General features: G+C 42.1%; 1 protein-coding gene across 2 annotated transcripts in view; it reads left to right on the top strand.

Annotated features, from left to right (window-relative positions):
• The window catches only part of STK32B (serine/threonine kinase 32B), a gene marked incomplete at its 3' end in the record, with an annotated part of 181610 nt that extends 159616 nt beyond the window's left edge, over positions 1-21994 (top strand). For both annotated transcript variants that reach the window (XM_081999696.1, XM_081999697.1), the window contains one exon: positions 21856-21994. In XM_081999696.1, coding sequence (XP_081855822.1) covers positions 21856-21994 — 139 coding nt within the window. The remainder of the gene's footprint in view (positions 1-21855) is intronic.
• Positions 21995-22356: the final 362 nt, after the last annotated feature.

Genomic DNA, 22356 nt, shown 5'->3' on the forward strand with positions numbered 1-22356 from the left:
CAACCAGGACGAACAGACAGATGAGACATTCTATAAGCGACTGGCGGAGGTCTCGCATTCGCTGGCCCTTGTTCTTGTGGACGATTTCAACCTACCAGACATCTGCTGGAAGTATAACACGGCAGAGAGGAAACAGTCTGGGAGGTTCCTGGAGTGTGTGGAGGATAACTTCCTGACACAGCTGGTGAGTGAGCCCACCAGGGGAGGTGCCTTGCTGGACCTGCTGTTTACAAACAGAGAAGGACTGGTGAGAGATGTGGTGGTCGGAGGCCGTCTTGGGCTTAGCGACCACGACATGATAGAATTCTCAGTTGTGAGCGAAGTAAGGAGAGGGGTCAGCAAAACTGCTACCATGGACTTCTGGAGGGCAGACTTTGGCCTGTCAGGTCACTGGTTGAGAGAGTCCCTTGGGAGACAGTCCTGAAGGACAAAAGGGTCCAGGAAGGCTGGACAGCCTTCAAGAAGGAAATCTTAAAGGCGCAGGAGCAGACGGTCCCCATGTGCCGTAAGACGAGCTGGCGGAGAAGGCGACTGGCCTGGCTGAACAGGGAGATTTTGCTGGGACTCAGGGAAAAGAGGAGAGTTTATCACCTCTGGAAGAAGGGGAAGGCAACTCACGAAGAGTACAAGGATCTCGTTAGGTCAAGCAGGGACAAAATTAGAAAGGCAAAAGCCCAGCTAGAGCTCAGTCTGGCCACAGTGTAAAGGATAATAAAAAATGCTTCTACAAATATATTAACCACAAGAAGAGAGGCAAGGAGACTCTCCATCCTTTACTGGATATGAGGGGGAACATTGTCTCCAAGGACGAGGACAAGGTTGAGGTACTTAATGCCTTCTTTGCCTCAGTCTTTAATAGCCAGTCCAGGTATCCGCAGGGTATTCAGCCCCCTGAGCTGGAAGATGGGGATGGAGAGCACAATAACCCGCCCATAATCCAGGAGGAAGCAGTTAAGGACATGTTAAACCACCTGGACACCCACAAGTCTATGGGACCTGATGGGATCCCCCTGAGAGTACTGAGAGCTGGCGGAGGAGCTTGCCAAGCCACTCTCCATCATTTATCAGCAGTCCTGGTTAACAGGGGAGGTCCCAGAAGACTGGAGGCTTGCCAGTGTGACACCCATCTACAAAAAAGGCCAGAAGGAGGATCCTGGGAACTACAGGCCTGTCAGCCCAACCTCCATACTGGGAAAGATCATGGAGCAGTTTGTCTTGAGAGTGCTCACAGGGCATCTGCAGGACAACCAAGGGCTCAGGCCCAACCAGCATGGGTTCATGAAAGGCAGGTCCTGCTTGACCAACCTGATTTCCTTCTATGACCAGGTGACCCGCCTAGTGGATGAGGGAAAGGCTGTGGATGTTGTCTACCTGGACTTTAGTAAAGCCTTTGACAGCGTCTCCCACAGCATTCTCCTGGAGAAGCTGGCGGCTTGTGGCTTGGATGGGTTTACTCCGCTGGGTAAGGAACTGGCTGGATGGCCAAGCCCGGAGAGTTGTGGTGAATGGCATTAAATCCGGCTGGCGGCTGGTCACAAGCGGTGTTCCCCAGGGCTCGGTTCTGGGGCCAGTCTTGTTCAATATCTTTATAGATGATCTGGATGAGGGGATCGAGTGCTCCCTCAGTAAGTTTGCAGATGACACCAAGTTGGGTGGGAGTGTTGATCTGCTGGAGGGTAGGAGGGTTCTGCAGAGGGATCTGGACAGGCTGGATCAATGGGCAGAGGTCAACTGCATGAGGTTTAATAAGGCCAAGTGCCAGGTCCTGCACTTGGGTCACAACAACCCCCTGCAACGCTACAGGCTTGGGGAGGAGTGGCTGGAGAGCTGCCCGGTGGAAAAGGGATCTGGGGGTGCTGGTTGGCAACCAGCTGAATATGAGCCGGCAGTGTGCCCAGATGGCCAAGAAGGCCAACAGCGTCCTGGCCTGTATCAGAAATAGTGTGGCCAGCAGGAGTAGGGAAGTGATCGCGCCCCTGTACTCGGCACTGGTGAGGCCGCACCTTGAATCCTGCGTTCAGTTTTGGGCCCCTCACTACAAGAAGGACGTTGAGGTGCTGGAGCGTGTCCAGAGAAGGGCAACAAAGCTGGTGAGGTGTCTGGAGCACAAGTCTTCTGAGGAGCGGCTGAGGGAACTGGGTTTGTTTAGTCTGGAGAAGAGGAGGCTGAGGGGAGACCTCATCACTCTCTACAACTACCTGAAAGGGGGTTGTGGCAACAAGGGTATTGGTCTCTTCTCCCAAGTAACCAGCGATAAGATGAGAGGAAATGGCCTCAAGTTGCGCCAGGGGAGGTTTAGATTGGATATTAGGAAAAATTTCTTCACCGAGAGGGTGGTCAGGCATTGGAACAGGCTGCCCAGGGAGGTGGTGAAGTCGCCATCTCTGGAAGTGTTCAAAAAACATGTGGATGTGGCGCTTCAGGACATGGTTTAGGGAACATGGTGGCACTGGATTAATGGTTGGACTTGATGATCTTGAAGGACCTTTCCAACCTTAGTGATTCTGTGATTCTGTGAAATTTTTGAAGTGCAAACTGAAGTCAAGCTAATGGGAACAAAGTAAGAGCAATGACAGACACAGATGTCATCATACCAAAAAGAAAAGACTACATAGTATATTTCAAGTAATTCATAGTGGGCTTCCTGTTCAGTTGATGAGGAATTGGTTGGATGGTCACATCCAGAGGGTAGTGATCAATGGCTCAATGTCCACATGGAGACTGGTGATGAGTGGTGTCCCTCAGGGGTCACCAGTACTCTTTACAGTAGTAGGACCAGTGCTCTCAAACATCTTCATCAATGACATAGACAGTGGGATCGAGTGCACCCTCAGCAAGTTTGCAGATGACACCAAGCTGAGTGGTGTGGTTGACACGCCTGAGGGACGGGATGCCATCCAGAGGGACCTGGACAAGTTCAAGGAATGGGCTTGTGTGATCCTCATGAGTTTCAACAAGGCCAAGCACAGGGTCCTGCACCTGGGTCAGGGCAACCACCAGTATCAGTACAGGCTGGGGGATGAAGGGGTTGAGAGCAAACCTGCCAAGAAGGTATTGGGGGTACTGGTGGATGAAAAGCTGGACATGAGCCAGCAATGTGTGCTCACAGCCCAGAAGGCCAACCATATCCTGTGCTGCATCAAAAGCAGTGTGGCCAGCAAGTCAAGGGAGGAGATTCTGCCCCTCTACTCTGCTCTGATGAGAATCCATGTGGAGTACTGTGTCCAGCTCTAGAGCTCTCAGCACAGGAAAACCATTGTATCATTAGGTGAGGTCTCAATCCCAACCAGAGCTTTAAATCAGTCTCATTAATACAGCCAGATGTTTTGATATTTCTCCACATTCCTCTACATAGTCAGAATTGCTTATGTAGTCTCACTGTTTGAAAATATCTGCATACTTCCTTAGATATTCATTATATTATGCTTCAAAAGCTATATTTTATTGTGATTTAAGCCTTCTGCTTGGTTTACTTCAGTGGGACAGAATATTATATAAATCCAAAGAAAGTGTGGATCAGAACATTTAGCCCATCTTTCAAGGGAAAAGATGAGAATCCCTAAATCAAAAGGATACTAGGAAAAATTTCAGCTGTTTCTAATTAAGCAGCATAAATTGATGTAGTAATGTGTAGGTAGGGTGTGGTATCAACCATCCCACTTCCACAACATCTCGCCATTTAACACTTGTAAAATATCTGCTATGAAAAGCAGAATCTGTTTTTATTAAATGTCTTGCTGATACTTCCAGGCTGTGTCTCTTTTTCACTATATACCTTGAATCCTGTAACAGATACTGCAAATCTTGAAGTATGCAATATTTATTTTCCTTCCAAGAAACTTGGGAGACTATCAGGAACTGATAGTTAAATGGGAGTAAGGGAGTGGGGGTGGGGTAGAGAAAAGGCTTACTAGGCTAAAAAAAGTTGAAAAATAATTCAAGAGACTGAATGAAGCACCTTAACAGTGTAAGTTAATGCCAGCAAAGCCAGAATGTGCACATTTTCACTTTTCTATTGCTTTCTGCAGTTAAGCAATTGGAAATTGCCATTTATAGGAATGTTTTAAGCAAGATGAGTGCATGAGGAAGACAGAGTCCATTTTAGCCAAGCCAAGCTTTCAAACAAGTAGGTTCAGTTAAAAAGACTGATGTTTTTCCAGATGCTTTACCAGTAGCATTCAGGCAACATACCTTCTTGGTAAGTCTTACATTGTCCTTGAATGTAATTTATTTAGTTGGAATATGGTTTAATAACGTAGCTGATATCTATGGTTTAAACTGTTATGAGATAGGATGAAAAATTGGAAGAATTAAAAAGAAATAGGTTATTGTATACAGTAAGAGGGCACAAGCATACACTGCAGAATGCAGATGACACCAAGTTGGGCAGGAGTGCTGATCTGCTCAAGGGTAGGAAGGCTCAACAGAGTGATCTGGACAGGCTGAATCGATGGGCCATAGGCCAATTGTATGAGATTCAACAAGGCCAAGTACCGGGTCCTGTACTTGGGTCACAACAACCCCATGCAGCTCTACAGGCTTGGGGAGGAGTGGCTGGAGAGCTGCCCGGCGGAAAGGGACCTGGGGGTGCTGGTTGACAGCCAGCTGAAAACGAGCCGGCAGTGTGCCCAGGTGGCCAAGAAGGCCAACAGCGTCCTGGCCTGTATCAGCAATAGTGTGGCCAGCAGGAGTAGGGAAATGATCGTGCCCCTGTACTCGGCACTGATGAGGCCACATCTCAAATACTGTGTTCAGTTTTGGGCCCCTCATGACAAGAAAGGCGTGCTGGAGCGCCTGAAAGGGGGTTGTGGCGAGGTGGGTGTTGGTCTCTTCTCCCAAGTAACAAGTAATAGGATGAGAGGAAATGGCCTCAAGTTGTGCCAGGATAGGTTTAAGTTGGATATTAGGAACAATTTCTTCACCAAAAGGGTTGTCAAGCATTGGAACAGGCTGCCCAGGGAGGTGGTGAAGTCACCATCCCTGGAGGTATTTAAAAGATGTGTAGATGTGGTGCTTAGGGACATGGTTTAGTGGTGGACTTGGCAGTGCTAGGTTAATGGTTGGACTTGATGATCTTAAAAGGTCTTTTCCAACCTAAACAATTCTATGACAGAGTAAATATGTTTTGTTAAAATAGCAATTAGGAAGGAAGGATTTGGAGCTGTGATATTAGCTGTTTACTTTATACATTGGATTTAACTGTACAGGGCTTCCTGGACAAATAAATCTGTAGTCAATGTTTATCAGTAGTGGGTAACAAAAGTTAGGTTTATATATCTTTACTTACGCACTCCTGATCACACATCATTTTCTGTTAATACTATTCAGCATTGACTGGGGAGATAAGGAGGAAGGGAGGGAAGACCAATTATTCCCAGTTTGTCTGTAGAAAAAGACAATGTAGAAAAGAACTCTATCAAACAAAGAAATTTGTGGAAGGTGAAACAAAACCATTTTCCATTTTTCTAAGAATTGTACTAATGCAAAAGTCTGTCCCGTGTTCTAGAAATGGTAGTTATAGAAGAGAAGTCCAGGTGTAGTTCTGTACTTGAGTTTCACTATGCATGTTCTAATTACTTTAAGTCCTATAAAACAGTCTGGGAAATCTGTAAAATCTGAAGGGAATACTGCTTTCATGTCTGCAAAATGGACACTGAATGTTCCAAAGTCTTTCTGTCATCTGAGTGAACAGTCATTCCTATGATAAAACATTTCCTCTAATAAAAGGAAAACTGAATTTGGACCATGTTCTCCACACCCAGTGTAATTTCCTCCTGGGACACTTATATACAACTCCAAATAATGGAACATGTTTTCTATTCTGCTTAATAGTGTCAGTAAAATGTCTTACTTATTTTTTAATATGTAAACTAAATGAACTGTGGTCTCAAAATGGTCCATGCAGTGGGTTTTAGTTGCAGAATATAATCTGAAGTTGATTTCAGGGACTTTTTTTGTCTCCTTTTGCTGACATGTTTTCTCTCCATGAAAGATGTCTTTATGATTAAAGCGGTGAACAAACAAAGATGAGTGGAGAAAACACAGGAAATATCTGCTCCTCAGGCAGGATAATCCTTCAGTTAGACATTTCACAAACTTATCATCAAAATTATCAGCCTGCTAATGAAATACAATCATATAGCCACATTTTAGTGAGCACATTTTACAGAGCAGAATACGTATTTCATCTATACAACACCTGTGAAAAGGGGTTAGAATTCTGCAGAACTAGTTTAATAAATGGGATTGAGGGATGAACACAATATCCATATTTTTAACAATTCTAGTGGAAACTTTAAAAAACTTACTAATGATTTTGAATTTGGAGGTTTTTTACTTAATACTAATCCTGCAATAGCACTGCTATGATATTCAGCTCTCTATTCCCCACTGATCTGAACAGGCTTGGCCCTTTCCTAAGGTCCTGCTACACCTTATTTCTCTTCTCAGTATTTGTTCAATGCAACCATGCTAAAAAATTCTGCCACAAATTGAAGCAGTCAGATGGATGCTGCCCATCTCCCTCTTTTTTTCCTACTATACTTCCTACCATTTGGCCATACCTAGTTCTTTCCTAAAAGGTACTGAACAGCTTTAGGTGAACAGAGCGCTCTCTCTTCCCAGAATAAACAGCAAAAGTAGAGGGAGCACATTTTACCCATATTAAGATGCTTAAAGTCATGTTGTCTGATTTTGTCCATATCATAGGTGAAAAGCTTATGTAATACTCTGCCATTTTTATAAGATCAAATTTATTGTCTCCTTCTTTGTAGTTCCTTTTCTTTCCTTTCAATTGTCATTTCAGATTCAAATCCAGAGTCCCCGAGTGCTCTCTCTTTCATTTCAGTTTGATTGGAATTGAATATTCATGATGATTTGCAGTATACCTCATTGAATGTACTTTTCTTAATAGGTATTTTATGTCACTTAGTGTCTCTGGAGATATTTACATTATCATAATCCTCGTAATATCTGAATGCTTTTTGGATGAGGCTACAGCATAACTTTTCTTGCCATTTCTGCTGACCTTAATTCAGTTTAAATCCAACTTTTTCTGAGCATTTCAAGTGGTTGCACTGTTCTTACTCATCTCTTTCTTGTCCCTTTTGTAATGGATATGTCTGCTTTTGGAGATTGCTCATGCAATCTCACCTAATTAGAGAGATGCCTTTCTGAACATGATTGAACCCAGCTTGTTTTGGGGCACTAATAACTGCTGCTTGGTCACACAAGCCCTTTCACTTCTGCCTTTGATTCCTGCTCATTATTACTGGCTTAGAATTACCAGTCCAAATGTGACTCTTTTCTTAGTGAGCCAAGCTGCCTAAAGATTTGAGCATAGCAGGTCCAAGCTGGTTATTTTTCTGTAGGCATACCTTCAAATTCACTTTTTTTTGAGAAAAAGCTGGTCATACAAAAGCCATCGTTTCAATAATATGTTTCCTTCACAGTTTCATGGAGGGGGAAAAAAAAAGTCTAATGAGTATCTGGAACCTCATTTTCAAAGCCTTTCAGGAAAAACATCCAAAGTTTTTCCAAGCAAGTAACCATATCGTTGTAGTGGCTACACTTAACCAAATGGACATCCATCTTTGGGGATGAAAGTTTGTTTGGGGACGTGTGTATCTGATCATGCTCTGCTGAAACGTGGTGCTGGAAAGATCAGGATAACAGAAGCAGATCCTCAGCAGTGCAGGCCAGCAATTCTTTTCCATTTACAGAAAACTAAAGACAAATCCACCTCATAAAAACTAATCAAATGTCAATTCATAGGCAGAGAAAAGAAAAATCTTCATTTGCACATCTCAGACTTGGAAGAGGAACAAAAACTGTATGATTCTGAGCACCATATATGATTTTTTTTAATAGGTTACATGGGACAAATCATATCTATGATAAATGAAGGCTTTCAGGTCAAGAGGTCATGACTGTTCAGTGACCATAGGGGATTACCTTCATGGTTCATCTTCATCACTCTTAATGTCCTAAACTAGCATAAATTCTCACTTGTTATGAGTCTCCATAAATTAAGAATGAGTCATGAAGACTGAACTTTTCATCCTGTTTTAGGAAAGCATTTTTGGGCCAGTTGCTGAAGCAATGCAGAGAGAAGCCATTAATGATAAAACATGATTATTGCCAGTCATTCTGATACTTTGTGTATCTGTTGAATATATTCATAAATGAGTTGGAAAGGGAGATGAATGGTGAGGTATTGAAGTCCACTTGTGATAGCAGAGTAGTCAAAACTAAATCTGACTGCAAAGAGCTGCAGTAGATAATGAAAGTGATGGTTCTGAGTTCCAGAGTAATAAAAAAATGGCAGCTGAAATTCAGTACTGATAAATGCAAATATGTTAGGAAGAAAATAATCTAAACTTTACCCTTAGGACAATGGACTTTAAATTAGTTTCAGTTATTAAGAAAAAAATTTTGAAAAGACTGTGGCTAACACAATGTTTATTGGATAGCTAAAAGGTGTTAATATGCTCAAAACTGCAAAGAAAGCTATAGTGAAATGAACATCAGGATGTCATTGTGTGTATACATATATATGTTCGTACATACACACCTGCATCTTCCATTCTGCTTATGGTTCTTCCTGATCTCAAAAAAGATACAGAGGACTTAGAATGGATACAAAAAAGAAAACAGGTTTACCAGAGGTGTGGCATGGCTCACATTGAAGGATTTCATAGACTTGAACTTGTTTAAACTCAGAGAAGAGGCAACTGAAAAGACAGAAACAGGCTAAATAATAATATGTAGTGAAACTTATTGACAAGGTGACTGAGCAACGATTATTCACTCTTTCTGGTAACTCATGGTCACAAAGTCGTCAGGCTGCGGGTTTAAAAGAAAACAAACCATGCCCTTCTGTGCAATACAGCACGTGCCAAGTGGTGCTCTGAATGTGAAGCATACAAAAAGATTCAGAAAAGGATTAGAGAAATTCATGGAGAAAGATCCATAGAAGTCCGTAAGACATGAGACCCCTGATGCATTCCTTGGTTTGGGAACTCTGGAAATGTCAGAAGAGAGGAGGATATGCCGCAGCAGGCATTTGTCTCCCTTTGGCTTGTTCTTTGACAGTGTCCACTAGTGTCTGAAATGGACCTCTGTGGGAGATGGGATCTCTGTTACATGGAATGGATGGGTATCTGTCTTGATGCTTTCTCCCTGCTTATAAGTTTCTTCATAATAGCACAAGGGTTGCATAGTAAAATGTACATATATGTGTGTATATAAATGTATATATGCGAGCACATAGATACATACAGATATATAGATATGTAGATATATTGATATATAGATATATAGATATATATCTCCTTTTCGGAAGTAGGGAAAGTAAAGCAGACTTAGGGCAGCTGAGAGATTTAGGTAAGATTCAGATTGTCCCTTGCTGTGTTTCAGGCGATGTCAGGCACCCATCCCTTGGGAAGACCTCAGGGTTGTGAAACCCAGCTGGAGACAATTTTCCCGTGCCCCACCTGGGGCACAATACATACTCCTGTTGTGGGTGCACCCTAGTGACTTGCCCAGAGAGCTCGGTGTTCAATACAGTGGCTTCCACAGATCCCTGTGTTGGGAATCTACCTTCCCACGCGTTATGTAGGGAGGTTTGGTGATTAACTGAAGGCTGCGAATTACGCTGTGCCATCATGAGTGAACTGCTGGCTAAGTCTCCTTTGGCGGCATCCATCCTTCAGGGAATGAAAGAGCTGCCGTAAGTAGACCCCTTGTTAATCTAAGTTTTGGACTTTGCAGAGAAATCTTGTATGAGGAATAGGTGGAGAGAGATGAGCCAGCAGAGAGGGCAGTGCAGGCTGCCATTGCTCCCTGGAAACTCACAGGCTCTGATTCCTGGAAGCCTGCTGCTGCGAGAAGGGTAGGGCTGAACCAGCCTCCCCCCAGACACTTATTCCAGTCTGAGAATGTTTATTGTCAGGTCCCAATAATCAAGCAGAGCCAGACTGGCTTTCCACACACCTTAATTCTTAAATTATTGGCTGTACTGCTCCCGTGGAGCTGCAGGTTCAATTAGAGATGTGGCATTAAGGAAATTGGTGCTGCTATGCAAGTAGGCTGTTACAGCTAATATTATCCTCACCTCTGGACCACGATCCTCTTCTCAACACCAGGGGAGAGGCATGAAAAGGAAAGAGAAGAAACAAGATGGGATTGAATGGCTATATTTCGGTGATGGCTGGCTTCCCTTTTGTTCAGTCCTGCTTTGCTGTGGCAATCTGGCACACCAGTTTACTGCCACGGAGCTGCAGACATGTGCATCACCGTCACTGCAAAGGCAGCAGGCATTTTACAGGCATCACATTATTAGCTGTCTTTAAATTCTCAGTCTGTTAGCAAAACTATGCTTGTTGCTGTGATCTGCTCTCTGTTAAAAGGCCTCTTCACTCCAACTCCTCTGTAAAATCTTCCTGCTCTGAGGTCTAGGGATGAAAGTGGCTGAGAATATGTTTCCAGTAAAGTAGATCTAACCCTAGATGACAATGAATAATTTCCCTTCACACCTTTTATTTAATTTGGACTTGACCCAAAGTATCACTTTACCTCAAAACTTCCACCAGATGAATAAAGGAATAGAATATTTTAAAGCAACTCCTGCAATCTATCTGTCTGCTGACAGCTTTACAAAAGGGTGAGTCTGTGTCCTTCAGGCTATAGACCCAAGGCAGCCTAGGAAACCAGTGTCCTTCTTGAGAATGAGTTTTGGCCCACACTGATGAGAAATATCATTATTCACAGGCAAGTACCTCTAGTTTTCAAACTGGATTCTGTCCAACTAGAAAGAAAATTTTCTCCCTGTGGTCCACAAAGTCTAATAACCAATACATTATTGGGAAATTTCATAGCTGCTTTCCTCTTGCTTGTACATGTGGATCTACAGATGTATCTGAACTAGAAAAACTAGTTCATGTTTTACAGTGTGGCTGAACAAGACAGATATTGTTTAGGATTCACCTGGTCGTGGACAGACAACGACCCACTTCTAAGAAACACCTATTTTTCTAGTCTGAACATGGCTGTAATGTTAATGTTAATTGGTTGTTTTAGTTTCATTTTCTTAAATGGCTGCACATTACTTGCTGTTTTCATTTATTTACTTCATCTCTTCACTCCTATTTTGCTTTATCAACTCCCAGGGTAAGCCTGAAATCTCAAGGCATTGCAGGTCAACATGCTACAGCATCCAGTATAATTTGTCACTTGACTTCTACATACTAGTATTTCGCATGTCACTCATGCCGTATGTGCACCTGAACCCATTATGCTTGATTATAAATTGCTGGTTGATAGAAAATTATATTCACGGGCATTTACTGAGCATAATTACTCAGCAGGAACTATCAACCTGAATCAATTACCCATGGTGTAAGCATATTTCCCCAAGGTTTTTGGAAAGGGTGGGAGTAAGTGTCATGAGTGTCAGCAGTACAAGACATCGGTGCTACATGGGAATGCTTCCTCTAAAATGGTACTTTTCACATTTAGCTGTAAAAAAGCATAACTTTTAGTCTCTGCCTCAGTCATTTAAATTTAAATGGAGTTAAAACAGAGTTATTTGAATGATTACATGGTAATCTACTGAGCTACCAAAACACATACATCAAAGTGTGTTAGGAAAACAGACCTGAGATTATGACTATCGAAGCAGTCAGTACCAAGAGTGCATGTTTGGGGTCAAAGACAGACTGAGTTAAATATTGGTTAGACATAGAAAAACTCCTACCACAAAGGGTGTATGCAAGATTTTCAAAGGTATCTGAAATAAGTGGGAATTAGATGACAAAGTATTTTTCAAGATATACCCCAACTCATGCAGAAAAGCCATTGCTGGCAAACCCAGAGCCTGAATATGCTACAGGCACGTCTCCATGGATGAACAGGCAATTGCACCCCTGTGCTCCTCAGTGACTTCATTACCCAGCCCTTGGCAGTGTTTATCGGCCTGTGCTCTGTACCAGGCTGATGGGACTATTCAATTTCTGCACGCCTGAACAGTGTGGGTGTAAATGAGCTCTAATCCAGAAGCAAATTGGCTCTGCTATGCAGTGCAGCGTGTGGTGAGCTTACACAGCTACTAGATAGGAAGGGCCTCAAATCCGTGGTTCAGAGAGGAAACCTATCTCTATTTTTCTAGAGATGCAACATGATTATATTCCTTTAAACTAATAAATTTTAAAATAACTTATTTAGTTTAAGCTCCTTTAGTAGTCAGTGAAGAGAGACTTGTATCTCCCAAGGTTGGTCTGTGACACATGTGTTAGATAACTCAGACTGGAACTAATTAATCTATGTTAGTGCTTCTATTTATGCTGCAGAGAGAGCCTGAACTAATCTTTCAGTTGCCTACAGTTGGCTGGAATAAAATCCATCCTACAGTTGTGGGCTCAGTTCATTTCTGTAAAACTAAATGCCTAGCTGCCGCTCCAAGAGGCACGGGTCGTCTGTGCCGCTCCCTCGGCACGGCAGCTAACCCGGGGCGTCTCGTACGGCACCAAACACCACCTGTGGGGCAACTGCATTTGAGCCATATGCACCTAGCCGTGGGGCAGGAGGCCAAGAGCAAGCAAGCTGTAAGTGTGAACGTTATCAAGGGAGAGCTAAAGACTCATGGCATCCACTCTTACTAGAGATATGATGAGGTCACTACTCGGACCCAGGTCTCCCAAAACACATACCTGCTATTACACAAACACACAGTAGCACCGTGTTTCATTTAAAGCTGCTCTGTACATACTGGTTCTCTATGCAAACTCTAGAGTGGGGGGAAATTACCTGAGATTACAGACTCTGATTTTCAGTTTGGGCTTGTGTGGCTCGGCACTGAGGTTGCCGAGTGATGAGTGTCGAGCCTGCTCCAGGTGGTCCGTAAGTCTGCCCTGGGCTGCCCCAAGCCTCCTCTGCGGCAGAGCAAGGCTGTGCCTTCCTCGTTTACTTGAAAATGCTTAGCAAATGCATACACTTTTCAGTGATTTCTGTTATCCTAAAAGAACTACCGAGATCACTCTGTGCACAAGCTAAAGCAAAGAAAAGCCCACTATTAACTCTGCCACGGTTACTGCTCCTCCATTAGGTGTAAAGAGGGTTTTTTAATAAAAAAGAACATTAGCTATATACAGCTGTCTTTTGAGATAGTTTTAATTAGCTATATAATTAGTTAGTTTAATTAATTAGATCTCCATAGTTGGGATTCTTTTGAATCCTTCCTCATTTTTCAGATGTTTAATTCTCCTTCTTCCATTTCTACTCCTTTTTTCCCCTATCCTGCGTTTTCCACCTTCATTGTTGTTTTCTGCCTATTTTTTAAAGGCAGAATACAGGCAATCTTCCATACCGCTCAGTTGTTAGCATTGTCCCTGGCACAATTTTTCCCAGGGCAAAATCACTCTCTGAATCACCTCCCTTCAGGTTGCAGAGGTTAGCATAGACCAAAGGCTCCCTAACAGGCAGTTGGAACACAGCCACCCTGGGTTGAAGATTAGAGGGCTTAGCCATAAGCAAGCCAGCCTGTGCCACTTAGCTTCCAGGCATCAATCCCTGCACCATTTTACCTTCTGGTGCGAATGTAAATGATGCCTAAAATACAGAAACGACATTCCCATGCAGAGCTCCATTTGCTGCCTGTCACGAGAGCCCTGCTGGGTACCGCCGGGGAACGGAAAGCGGATGAACGGATTGGCAGATGTTCAGGTTGTCAGGTAACTTAATCTTATGCAGGATTATTATATCAATTAGTTCTGACATATGTTGCTATGAAATCAGAGCACTTTTCAAACTGGGGAGTTTCACAGAATTTGGCCAAGAGACTTACCTCTATTCACGTGTCTGAATCACATGCCAGCACCTCACCCTGCACCCTGCTCTCCTCGGGAAGCAAACCTGAGCATTGAAAGGGCAAGGTGGGATCTGCAGCTCACACCAACAGGGTGTGGACAACCCAGGAGTTTCATATTTGTTCTTTCTTGTCAGTACATTTCCTTAATATTTACACTGAGCAAAGGTCAGTGTTTTCTTCTTTGTGGATGGAGTGTAAAATAAGCAAATTTCCTGAATTTCTGATCAACTCATCAGCTTATTTTTGTTTCCTTTTTAAAAAAGAAAGGAAATATATGAATTTTCACTCCTTTCTGATATATTTGGTGGCTATTTTATTTTGAAAAGTAAATATACTTTTCCCAGATATGCTTATTCGGTTAAAAATAACCTGGCCAGGATTCTTTGCTCACTTCTTTCTTCCTCTTTATTTTACCTTTTCACTAAAAAGTGTAGTTGAATGAAAACCTGGCAGATGATAACTAGTAAGCAGAATAATGGAGATACAAGAGAAAGAGTAACACTCATTTACAATTGTAAAATACTGCCAGCTTCTTCAATTTTTACAGAAATAGAACACAGCAAGAACCAATTTATAAGAGAAACCTTTAAAAATTCATGCAGAAAATTATTAAGTGTCCATGTATCAAACTCAATTCTTATTCCCCACAGTGGCAGCCAGATGACAAGCCAAGCTGCTTATTGTCACGGAAATCATGCTCAGTTATCAATATTTCTACAATCACCGCCTGCAATTGATGTTAAAATGATGGCAGGAAAATAATGGGGGAAGTTTTCAAAGTGGAGTATGAGATGCACCTGCATATAACCCATTATTTTTGAAAAGACGTGTGCACACTGCAGGACCTATTTATTACTGCCAAAAAATTGCCCTGGTTTTGTGGTATGTGCACTTTTAGTGTTATGCATGAGCTCCTGTAATGCTTAAATAAGGGATTTTTACAAAAGATAAGGTTTTATATGAGCTTGGGGAAGTGACTCTGTTTTTCTGGCTAAAGCATGAAAGATTGTGGGAACCATGAACATTTTTATTGAGTGTCAAACCAAAGGAACAGAGTCTTTTTGGGGCTGCTGGCTGAGCTGTTCCCGAAGATGAGCTGGTATGACCCACATTGTTAGCTTTCACCTGTCTACCACCTACTTACCACTGAATACTCATTATTTAGGTCAGAGAGGTAAACCAAAACGTATGCCTTCTCATGATGGTTATGCAGATATGTAAACTTCAAGCTACCCAGCATCTTTCTGTTTATACTTTCTATCACACTCCAGGTTCTCAATACCAAGAGTGATGCTGGACTTTGAGGTGACAGTGTGAGTCCTTTTGAGTCTTCACGGTCCAAATCCTTCTGTTTTGTCTCAGAACAAGTTTCACTGCATAAACCACTCCAAAATGTGAGGAACACAGGGATATATTCTGTACCTGTTCCACAAGGAGGAAATAAGCAAGTCTTATTGCCACGGTTAGGCTCCAAAGTCCCATTAAGTCTTTCTTTTCACACCTTTTGACTGGAAATAAAGGAGAGGGGTGGGGATATAGTTTCTGGAGTTCTAGAGTGCCACAGATTTACCTAACTGTTTGTGTTGAGAGTCTCATCTTTGTTTTGTGTGTAACAGAGCAGGGAATCCAGCTCTGATGAGGGATCCAACCAGCCACTAACCATCTCTATGTCTTTAGAAAGCAAATTCTGGACCATTTGGTAAAACGGTGCTTCGTTATCATTGAGACAGATTAGTTGTCTTCAGGGACAGGCAGCGGTGGGTTGGGAAGGATTAAAGCATCACCACCTTGAGGAAGCAGTCATGTTGACCACATCTGATTCGTTCAACCAGGCATTTTTTGCTTGTGTTTGTATACAAATTTTGATGCATCACTACTACACTGAATAAAAACTAATATTAAAAACAAATAGTGGGCATAGCAGTGGGTGCCAAACCGACACCTTGCCTGCCCTCCGTGCCATGTTGTCTCACTCCAGTGTTGGCTATCTACGGCTAACCACTATCGTGGCTAGATATGCTGGGTATCCCCTATTCTGCAAGTGTCCCTGTGAGATAATGCTGCAGTAGGGCTCCTTATGCTTTATGGATTCCATCTTTACGGCATTATAACACTCTGTAAAAATGATTTTCATTTTGGCTGGAACTTTTACAACTTCAGCATATCCAGCAATTTTAATTATATGGCATAACTTCCACATTTCTATTTTCAGTGACCAGAATATAACAAAACAATGCCTGTGTCTGTCACTTTCTGGCTTCTTCTAACTCCTTTACAAAATTTCATTGCTACATCTTTTCTATTGAGAATAAAAAGGTTTTAGTGCAGTATTTTGAGAGAATACTATCTTTCAGAGAGTCCATATTTATCAACTGACACTCAAACTGTGATACACAAACTGTGTATTTGGACACAAGGGCCTTTACTATTCTTCTGAAATCCCCTTTCTAATTTCTGTATCTGTGCTCCAGTAGACAAATTACAGTGACACAGAGAGAGACATATAGCTGAAATAGTTTTTTTCTGAGCACAGTCATTCCCCATGATAAATCAGGGGGTTTTTTTCTCCTTGTTCAGACATGTTCATAATTAGCCTTCTAGCAAGGCCAGCTGAGCTGGACAAGACATCAGCATTACTTATATGTAGCTACTAAATCATAGAAGTGAGGTGGGTTTCTAACTATTTAGCAAGCTACCCCACAGGATTCATTAATTTGAAAATTTGGCATAGACATGCCTGGTCTGTTCTGACTTCAGCCCCTCTTCCTGGTGAAGAATAACTGGGATAAATGTTCCATAGATTTATCTACTCCTCAGAGCTTATTTCAAGGGAAGTAAAAGTTTCCATCAATAGAACATTTTTCCCGCAATAAAACTGCGGTTTCTAAAGCTCATCTTATTATGCCCACCTTTTTCCCAAACCAAAAGCACCTTTTTTCTCCAGCAACATGTTTGAAATACCAGTAGGCCAAGGTAAAATGCTAAACCCAGATATGGGGAAGTAAATTCCACTGCCCACTCAGACCATTTTCTTTCCTCCACACCCAGGACACGGGGTCTGCAACACTGGAAAACTCACTTGCAAATTTTCTGTAAAAAAAAGTGTCTTGTAGGACTTGGCATGTGTGTGAGTCTCAGAAGAGAAGTAGTTCTGCCTGGCTTGAATTCTCTTTTTGTCAGTAGAAATTCCATCTTTGATGGTTGCTGAGTGTGTGTCCACTGCTTGAAATATCTCGCACTTCTGAGGTGTCGGTGTCATACGGAGAGCATGGCCAGACCCGTTGGCAAGTGCTTCAGCAGCACAAAGGTGTTATCATGCACCGAGTTATTGTGTGGCCAGAACAAACAGACAAGAGTGACAGACAGTGTAAAAGCCTCCATACAGCTCTCAAACAGAGCAGCTACATTTTGTAAACCTGACACCACTGGTCTATATTGCTATAGGGTTTTTTGGACCAACAATTTTCCTTTGTCCTTTGAATGCCTTTCCACTGACGAATATCTGATTCAAGATCCAGTATTGAAAACCCATACTGCAGGAACTCTACTATAATATCTGAGTATCAAGATAATAAGAATGATACAAACCTTTCCACAGCTCACACAGACACTTTACCTTTACCAGAAATACCGATGAAGCCCAAGACTTGACTGAAGGCTCAGTTACTTTTCTTGATGCATTCCTGTAGTGGTTGGTACAGCCTCTTTCTTTCTCCCTACTGGAGAGTAGGTTGGTCAATGCTCAGCGTCATGGATCAATGGTGAAGGGAAGGAAAACTCAGATCATCTCTTTGTTGGTTCAGCAGAACCACTCTTAATTCCCAGCATAACTGCCTCTGAGACTACGTATGTATTTGTACAGAATTGTCATGGTATAAATGCAAAAGACACTGTTCAAACTCATTTCCATCCTCTTTTTGCTGCCATTTTTTTTCTCCATATGATTACCCACTAGAATCACTTGTTCACTTTTTCATCCGCAGCTGGCCATTTCACCATTTGTTCTCAGTCAATAGCATTCAGCAAAGGAACAGCCACCTGGTTCAGATCCACAACTAAGTCCCCACCAAGCCATTCATTCTCCCTGGGCCTTTATCAAGTTATCACAGCCTGTAGCTGCATCAGCTTAAAGGCAAGATAAGTCATTCACTAGAAAGCGGTTTCCTACAAATGATTTATTGCACTAGTGTCATTTTTAAACAGAATGGCCCAGGCTGCATTTATTTTGCCATGATTACAGGAACCGTGTCAAGGTACCCATGTTTTTGATGGAAATGTGCTCCAGCTCTGGCACCAAGGAATCAAGAACGCACGAACAAGAGAAAAATTCCACTCTGCAACCATCCAACATTTTAACTGAAGATACTCCTTGTTCACACACAGCTGCTGTGGTGAGATTTGTTTAGGTCGTGACCTGAGCCTGTTTGCGGTTTGTAGCTAGACTGAAATACAGACCAATTGCTTTATTTTATTTTTGCTGAAATTGCAGTGGTTTGGGAGGAGGTATTAGTCTCTTAGCAAAGCTGAAATATTAACAATCAATCATGTTGAATCTGCAACTTTTCATCCTTTTTCATTGAACTGATCCTACTAAGCAACCTAAAGACAAACTTTCAATATTTGTCTTAATCTAGTGAAAAAAGCTGAGCTGTAAGCTCTTCCCTGGTGGTCCCCAAGCTTGTTACTGGGTTTCATTAGACGTTTGTGATCTTCATTCTGGCCTGCCATAGTTGTAGCAGTCTTTTGTGCTTCAGTATTATATTTTCCGTGCTAGCTTTTAGCCAGTCTGCTTTTGTGTTTTTATATATTCTATAACGCACATAGCTGCGTAATTACATATGCAGTATAATTACATTTTGCTTGATTACGTATGCCACCTTCTTTTCTTAATCATCACAGAAACCAGGCTCTAATTCCCCATTTCACTCAGGCCTGTGAGGCACGGAGCAGCTCTTAGAGGCACAAAGCTCTCGGCTTCCATCGTCCTCGGCAGCAGCTGCCTCAACATCTGATGTGCAACTACAAGCAAAGTCCCACATTGCTTGGCACATTCCTGCTCATTGCAACCTGTGCTTAACTGAGAGCTGCAAATACGAGCCTATGCGTGCTCTGTCACCAGTTTATCCAGAAAAATCTCCCGCGAGCATGGATTTGATAAACACACAAGGTTTCATCAGCCCAGGCACGTCTTCTATGTTCTTTTTGTTGCTATTTCTTAACCACAACTTATCTAGCGCAGATATATGACTAACTCCAAACCCTGTGAAATTTCTGGACAAATAAATTCCCCTTCAGCTTCAGCCCCCTGCAGTGTCTCCACTTGTCAAGAGAGAAATTGAGGCACAGGAAAGGGCTGTAATTTGACCAAAGGGTAACAGAGGTAGAAACAGCATCAGCATCTCCTGATTTCTTAGTCCAATTCCCCATCCCCCAGGACGTACTGGTAAGTAGATGTTAGCATGCCCATTATAGCCCCTTATAGTGAAGTTTGTAATGTGATTTTAATCACTGAATAAAGTGATGGATAAATGAATAAACACTGAAATCATAGTTACATTTTTACTACATCTTCAGTTTAATAACCTATTGTTAATTTTGATAAATATGGATAGTGAATCTAGATATGGAAACAGGGAATACAATGAAGCACTGCTAAGAAAACGTCTTTCTTTAGCACTTCCAAACCCCCATAATCTAATTATGGTTCAATAATAGACCTGGGGAATAGGGACAGGATAAAAGAAAAGAAATGGAAATCAACAATAGAAACCACCTCTGTAGAAAGTGAGAATTTCAAGACTGGTCAGTGGTATCTTTTGAACTCAGCATGGGCTTCATTTCTCTCTTTTCCCACTGTCCTCATTACATGCTGCCTTTGTGCCAGTTTGAGTGGTTTGAAAAAAAATAATTGGTGTTTTCCTGCTTTATGTTGTTATTGAGAGACTTCTTTTTTCCCCATTAATTTTAGCAGTACAGTAAATGCCTTCTTTTTCAGCATTTTATGAACCTAATAAATATTAAACAAATTCAGGGAGAAAGCACTTGCGTGTCTTAAACCAATGCAATGATTCCTCAGATCTCCACAGAGCCATAATTTGTCTCACTCCACTGTTAAACAGTTTGCACAGGTTTGCAACCTACACTTTGCAACATGAGTTTCCAAGCACTGTAGCCTTTTCTGTTGATGCCTACAAATACCTTAGTCTCATAAGGGCCAGTAGCACAGACCCTAAGACGGTTCACGACTTTATCTCATTCAATTACTGCCATGGTGGACTCCTGGATATCTTTTGAAGCCCTTAAAAAAAAAAATGCCATCACATTTGCTGTCTTCCATTCCTTGGTGCCATGACAGTTTCAATAGTAAGTTACACAGTCCATTCAGCTGAGCAGAAATTACGTATTTCAATTTTCGTAGAGTTCTTGGGTGCAAATTCACTGTCTTGATGATTTGTCAACATTCATTTGAATGACTGATTCTAAAGCTGTTTGACTGATGGTTTAACTGGAGGTGATGGACAAATGTCTTATAGAGAAAGGAATGTCCCTAAGCTCGTTTGTCTTGAATGTCGGTGAAGAGAATTCATTTTCAGCTAACATACTTCTTCTGCTTTCCTCTAATATCTCAGTCCTCCATTGGCTTGCAGGCACCCTGGTAGCCTTCCTATTTCTGGTACACTTGAAAAAATTACTGTTAGGGTAAATGTTTTTAGCAGTTATTTGTTCCTCTAATCTGTTTTTTCGGTCTGTCTTGAAGTTTTTTATTTAACGTGCCAGTGTTTGTGCTCTTCTAAATTTAACCTATTTGGACAGTGTTTTCATTATTTTTACTTTAAATAAACTTACTTTTATTCCTCTGCTTATCTATGACAGCTATTTCATGTCCTTTCACATTCTCTTCTGAGTCTTCAGTGTGGTGTCTCTATAGCCTTTATGCCACCTGGAAGTATTTTACCCTTTTAAACTCACCCTTTACATTTCATTTCGGCATGTTTTTCCATTATTGAGTATTTTCTACATATTTAATGTTACTTGCAAAGTGTTTTTGGAGTATATCATAGGTACCTCTTATAATCACTGTAAGAGCGAGCTAGCGTCTGTGGTGCCAACTGTTGGTGTCTTTTTCAAGAACGCATCAACAGCTGTTTCTCATTTTGAGAAAACAGAGAAAAATTCCTCCAAAACAACAGCTGTTCATGTTTTTAAAAAAAGATCGGCCTCTGTCTCATAGCATCCCCATGAATCTTTACATCGTTCTTGAAAGTACTTATATTGTGGCTGTGTTTGTAGGAAAACTCTGAAAATCACATGAATCACAGTAAAATCACAGAAGTTGATACTGGTGTTGGGCAGAAATGCTGAGAAGCTTGATGATAAAATGATTGGTGGGAACTGCAGGTGCTGCTAGGGCTGTTGCTGTTCCCTAGAAAATGATGTCAAAAGAACATGACTTTGCAGTCTTTAGACAATGGAGGATTTTGTTGTTGTTCCTTGAAACCACCTAGGAGTCTTTGACAACATATGAAGTAATAACAAGAGGAACACTGAATAGACTTTCATCTCCTATTTTTTCTCTTGTATTGATGGAGGTTACTGATATAATCTTGTAGGACCGCAGAGGGGAGCAGCTGCTTACTGCTGTTGTGTGCCCAGTCAACAACTTTGTCAGCCTTGGGGTACCTGGAGGTTTTGTCAAGTCACAGTCTGAGCAGAGACGCTAAAGCCAGAGAAAGCACTCTCCTCTGCTGGCTATTTATGATAGGCTATAATGGAAGCAGTATTTGACCAGGATCCAACTGCACATATTTAGGAGGAAGCAATCATCAGTGTTTAGAAGAAATGGCCGCTCAAGGAGTTGGTAGAGGTCGAATGGTGCAGGAATCTGTTTTATAGGCAGGTGTATGTGGCTATCCACAGGACAGGCAACGTCAATCATTCTCATACTGTTATCTGCACATGATAGCTATATCAATGTTTTTAACCTTTGGCAGATTAAGAAGACAGCAGGATCAAAGTGGACAGACTTCCATCATGGACAGCAGAGCATCCCTTCAGAGCCATGAGAAACTCCAGGATGGCCGTAACAACAATTTACTGGGACACGGCTGCACAAGAGGCTGCAGCAGCTAGTCAGCTACGACCCCGCACACGCTTCCACCCCAGCAGGGCGAGGAAAGGTCCTCTCTGTGCATGCCTTCATCTTCGCCCCTTGGATCCTGGGACATCTGACTCCTCCAAAAGCAGGATCCCCAGCCAAGGACAAACCCACAGACCACACCGGCTGAGACTTTCCACATACAACCCTGCTCTTCTTTGGACTCTGCCACTGGAAAACTGACCATCAGCAACAAAATGCAGTTTTCTAAGTGTGACTTTCCTTTTCAAAATCCTGGAAGAAAACTTGAAACTATTCATTTGGCAGCCTCTCAAAGATTGCCATGTTGCTGTCTACTTGCAAGAGACAAAGTTACATTGGGGCCAGCTTTATCCTG

The sequence above is a fragment of the Phaethon aethereus genome, assembly GCF_964289735.1.
Source record: "Phaethon aethereus genome assembly, chromosome: 4".
Classification (NCBI taxonomy): domain Eukaryota; kingdom Metazoa; phylum Chordata; class Aves; order Phaethontiformes; family Phaethontidae; genus Phaethon; species Phaethon aethereus.